The sequence below is a fragment of the Gossypium hirsutum genome, chromosome D05 (assembly GCF_007990345.1).
Source record: "Gossypium hirsutum isolate 1008001.06 chromosome D05, Gossypium_hirsutum_v2.1, whole genome shotgun sequence".
In the NCBI taxonomy this organism is placed as follows: domain Eukaryota; kingdom Viridiplantae; phylum Streptophyta; class Magnoliopsida; order Malvales; family Malvaceae; genus Gossypium; species Gossypium hirsutum.
Window position 1 is genome coordinate 6,744,042 of NC_053441.1, and position 5,231 is coordinate 6,749,272.

A 5,231-nucleotide genomic window follows, 5' to 3' on the forward strand; every position below is an offset into this window, starting at 1 on the left:
GTCGTTCCACTAATTTAGTCATCGTGACATTAAATGTCAGTTTGAATTTGAATGGAACATATTTAAAATACACTAATCAAATTGTAAACATGTGTGTACTTACCACATGAACAACTTGAATATGAAAATAGATAATATCAACAAAATTTAGGAGGATTATTTCTTTTTTTCCCTATGCACACATAATTATTCATATAATAATTCGACACACGTATTATAAATATTCTTCGCATCATATTTGAACACCCAAGCTTACTTAATATTAATATAATTATATTTATTTAATATTAATATAAAATTTTAAAAATATTTGTATATTTTTATATATTTTTTAAAACTTTTTAAAAATAAGATAAATTAAATTATTTGTAAATATTAAAAGTTAATTTTTTAAAATTATGACAATTGATATAATATATAAAATTTAAAGATAAAATTTATTATTATATCAATTTTTTAAATTGCCACGACATGGTGACATGGTGAAGTGTAAACTTTCTATTTTGAATCTCTAAAAAAAAAAAAAATTAAATGACTATATATGTAATTTACCTTAACAAAAATACAATATTTCTTGATTTTCCTAATACTGTAGTTCATATACAAAGAGATCAATGTCAAAATTAGAAAACTTCAATTCATTTCAATAAAATGGAGGGCGTGGATGCCTTGCGTTGAACCAGTAAGAATACATTTTTTTAAAAGAAAAGTAAATATATTTGAAAATTGTGTTCAATACATTTGAATTCTCAAGATCCTCTAAATATATTAAAAACCTAATATAAATAACATGGCAATGCACAACAAAATTCAAGCTACAATAGGAAAAAAGGTTAGTATAATTATGAAATGTATTTTTCCTGCTGCTCCTGAAGAATTTTTGCAGAAGACTTGGCATCTATGTATAGCTTGCTTACTTCCTCTAGATCAGCCTATAAATAAGTCAATGAAAACATATTTATTTCTTCCAGTAACTGTAGTTTGTAAACAATCATGAAGATGAAGAACAGTTGCATTCTATATTTAATTACCTTGCAAATGCCGTCCCGTCCGTTCATTTTTGCCACGATACTTGCGGGTGATAACAACTGAACTGCATGCCTGAAGAAACAGAAACATTTAAGTATATGCTTAAGATAGTGGACTGCCACTGATATTAGAGCACAAGGTAGAATTTAAGCCTGACCTTAATGATGTGCTTTGTCCAATCTCTCCTAGCAGTGCTAGACTCTCTTCATCGACGACCAATTCTTCCACCTGTGCACGGATTGCTAAAATCTGCAGACCGTAATAAGTAAAAATATAGTCAGGCTGTCATCCGATGCACGCTACAAGTAACAATGTTATACTAGCAATAAAGCGCATATAAACAGACAGGCCTTTAACCTGTATCATTTCAGAAGGACCGTAAATCTGTGTACGGATGATCACCAATCTGTCTAATAAGTCAACAGGTATGCCATGAGGACTATTCATATCAGTTCCCCTGCAAAACAGACATCCATTTTACACAGATTAGAACAAAATAAGCAATGGATATGAAATGGGAATTTATGATATCAGGTGAAACTTATAGAAAATATAACTCAGGCCCAAAACAAAAAAAAAAAAAAAAAAAATCATCTTGCAGAAGAGGTCTAATATATTCAGATTCTCAAATTGCATTGCATGCCTGGAAAATCAACATGTAAAACTAAGCTAGCCCTCTAAAAGCTGCCAATATTTCAAAAATTCTGACAAAATTGATTTCACTTACCTTACATTACAAATGCCTCTATTTGTAGCGAAAATTACTATTGGAGATAGTGAGCTCTCTAAAGCACGATTCAAGTATGAAAAGCACTCCATGTCCAGCATATGCACCTGCTAACCATGATTTAGAGAACATAAACATGCATGATGTGTAAAATGCTTTAAGCATGTGCACAGGTCAAGACCTAAGAAATATCTTAGATATACATTTGTTTGCATGCTTTTTCGCATAGAAACATACATTGCATCCATGCATCTAGAGGATGTATATCGTATGCTAAAACAGCTCAACTAAAGAAAAGGACAAGACCTCATCAATGAATAGAACTCCTGGTACAAGCTCTGCAACACCTTCATCAATATACCGGTTAACTACCTGTCACAAACAACATTATTTCAATTAAAAGGCATGCCATCTTTCTAACAAACAATTGAGCATAGCAGTTGAAGTCAATCCCACATCATAAGCCTGTTTCGAAATTGAACAGGAAGTCCATCTGACTCTAAAAGTTTAACCGTGTACTATATTGGTAGCTTCTAGGGAGCTGATCATAACAGGATTCATACTAATAGTAGGATTAAACCAGAGATTAGCTGATAAGACTTTGGCTCTTAAACTGAAGATTCCAAGTAATACTATTAATGTATTGGCCAGAGAAATCACAGCAATAGTAAAACAATACGCTGATTGTCCATAAAAATCGTCATAAAATGGACCTCAAATTTGTTTGGAAAATAATACCTTGTTTATTTCTTGTCTTAATTTGTCAGTGATTTCAGTCTTCCTGGGCTTCATCATCTGACTCATTAGAGACAATATGTCCTGCCCCCCTTGTGGCCGTGCATTGGCAGCATCCAGATCATGGAGTGTTACATCCTAGTAATGAAGAAGATACAAAAGAAATTTTTTTTATGATTTGCAACATGGGTCCCAAAACAATTAAATTTAGAACCAAAAAGAGGCAAAGACGCCTGACAAAACCACCTTTTTAACAAATCAGCCAAATGTAGAAGGCATCAAATTTTTTAAATATTTTTTCCTTTCCTTTTAATCAAGTTATTACAGACTTAAGCAGACCAACAGTTCATAACAGTCATCCTTGGTGAGAAATTACAGAAAGCAAATATTCACTTCTCAAATGCAATGAAGATTTCATAATGTTTGTACCATGATGCACAAAATAATATTGGCCCTTTAATGTTTACAAGCAGAAGCTTTAACCAAATTAGACAAATGTTCATGGGCTGTCCATGCCCATGAATATAGGAAACATAAGCAGAAAGAAGCAACTATAAGCGCAAATAGGAATATACAACAGCATGATGGCATGGGGAACACATAGAAGCATGAGGTCAATGGAGACAAACCTGCACTATCTCCTTCTTTTTGTGAACCTCTCCTTTGGGAAGTGGAACATACTCTTCTGCTTCAAGGTCAAACTCTGTCGCAAAAGCATCACTTCTGCCCACCCTTTTGACTGCTCCACTATTAGCTTCAATATATATAACATCTCCAACAGCTACCTGCCAGTCATATTAGAAATCTCATTAGATATGAAACTAAAGGGAAAACCCTTACAGATAAGACCTAAATGTTTGAAAGTCACTAGAGGAAGGAGGTGAATAACTTAACATTATATGGTGCCTCATACAGTTTACAAAAAGCCATAATACCAAAAGCTTTTAACAATATAATTTTTTTTCCCAGTAACAAAGCAGAGAAACTTACGGCCTTACCTTTTCCTTAATCAAGGCATCATAAATTGTAGGGTCTAGCTTCAGTTGTTTTGTCCCTTTAACAGTCTTCAATCCAATAATTACATGGCTAATGCTTTTACCATAACCACCTGTTACGCTCTCTGTTTCTTCAGGAGAGAGTTCAGTAACCTGAAACAAGACCAACCAGGCATCAGGCTCTGCAGTTATCCTGACAACCCATAAAGAAACCAATCACCTAAAACCAGGGACAAATAGATATAGTCAGCTGTAACTTGCCTCTCCTTCATAGACCTCTTTATTTTCCTTTATACGTAGACCAATAGCCCGTCGGAAATTTTCCATCAAAACCTCGGTTTTCTTTACTTCTGATGAGTATACTTCAGATCCAACCATTGGACAGAACGGAACCTGCAAATAAGGAAGAGGATTGCATATATACCAAACATGAAAATCCCTCTGAAAAACATGAATTCTAGTAAAGTAATAGTGAAAAATGTTAAAGGAGATTAGAGAAAAAACAGGGAAAAGAAATGAAAACCTTGCTCCCAAGCTCTTGGGAAATTCCAAGTGCCAACGCTGTTTTTCCAGTACCAGGAGGCCCAGCCAACAGAAGTGCACGGCCAGCCATCTTCTTCTGCCTTATCATGTCCACCACAAGACCAGCAGCTTCTCTTGCCTCTGCTTGCCCCACAAAACCTGCAGATAAAGGAATTGCATTTCCAGTGGCCTGGCAAAAAAAAAAAAAAGGAGAAGTCCATAAAAGTAAAATTTTGGTTAAAAAGGAGAGGCATATAGATAGCATTTCGCTAGTAAAACAGTAAGTGAATAAAAGAGAAAGATATGGTAGAGGATGTTATCCAATTAGTGTATTTCTTTTCATAGCGAAAATACATGGATAAAACCCATCTATTAAAGTTTACAATGTACGGAATATGTATATCTCATAACTTGATAACAGCCCTTGCCTTCGACACATTGCCATTCTTTCCAATTTCCGTAGTCCAATTTAATTCATGTAGAATACATAATCATCTCCAATTTGAAAATTAAATGAAAAGTAAACTATATTTTTATTCACTTTAAAACTAATAACATAGCAAAACCAGAACCTAAAATCTAAACAAAAAGCAAACTTTAAGCTTAAAACCCTAGTCCCAGAAAGCTTTTTAAGGAGAAAGTGAAACTTCCCATGGCTTAAAAAAAACACAACTTCAGAATGGTCACAGCTACAACATTACTACTTGCAGAAACAAAGGAGAACATAAAGCAATTAAGCTAAAAAAGGAAACAAAAAAGAGAGATTACATCGAGACCAAGGCCTTTGATGTGAGTGTGAGTCGCGATTCTTTGCTTTTTAGCCGTTGATTGAACCTCTTCGATCTTCATTTTATCCATATGTTTCCCTTCTGTTTTTGTTTTCCGGCGGAGAAAAAGGGGCGAGGCTTTTCTTAAACCCTTCTGCAGCTTTCGTGAATTTGAAATTTGGATCCTCTGCCTTCTCGCCCTAACTCCTTCTTATGCTCCCTCTTTTTTAACGCGCCACGTGGATTTTGCTTTCCTTGAATCTTTTTAATTTTTCATTCCTTATTTTCCTTCGACCTTTAATTATAATTAGCTTCATTGCATTTCTTTTTGTTGGTTTTGGTATTTGAATTTGATAATTAAATTCATTTTGATTTTTAAACTTGATTCTGTTAAGATTTGATAATATAATCAGTATTTTTAAAACATGACTAGATTGATTAGTCAGACTAATTGAA

The 5,231-nt window shown here is 33.8% G+C and overlaps 1 protein-coding gene across 1 annotated transcript; it reads right to left on the reverse strand.

The window, feature by feature from the left end:
* Positions 1–617: 617 nt before the first annotated feature.
* LOC107902779 (ruvB-like protein 1) lies at positions 618–4,972 on the reverse strand. The gene is made up of 12 exons (XM_016828902.2): positions 4,777–4,972; positions 4,010–4,198; positions 3,748–3,879; positions 3,490–3,639; positions 3,121–3,276; positions 2,495–2,629; positions 2,063–2,128; positions 1,757–1,863; positions 1,387–1,486; positions 1,187–1,278; positions 1,032–1,101; positions 618–932 (listed from the first exon to the last, which is right to left on the reverse strand). Exons 1-12 carry the CDS (start codon positions 4,864–4,866, stop codon positions 843–845), a joined length of 1,377 nt encoding a protein of 458 aa, XP_016684391.2. The 5' UTR covers positions 4,867–4,972; the 3' UTR covers positions 618–842.
* Positions 4,973–5,231: the final 259 nt, after the last annotated feature.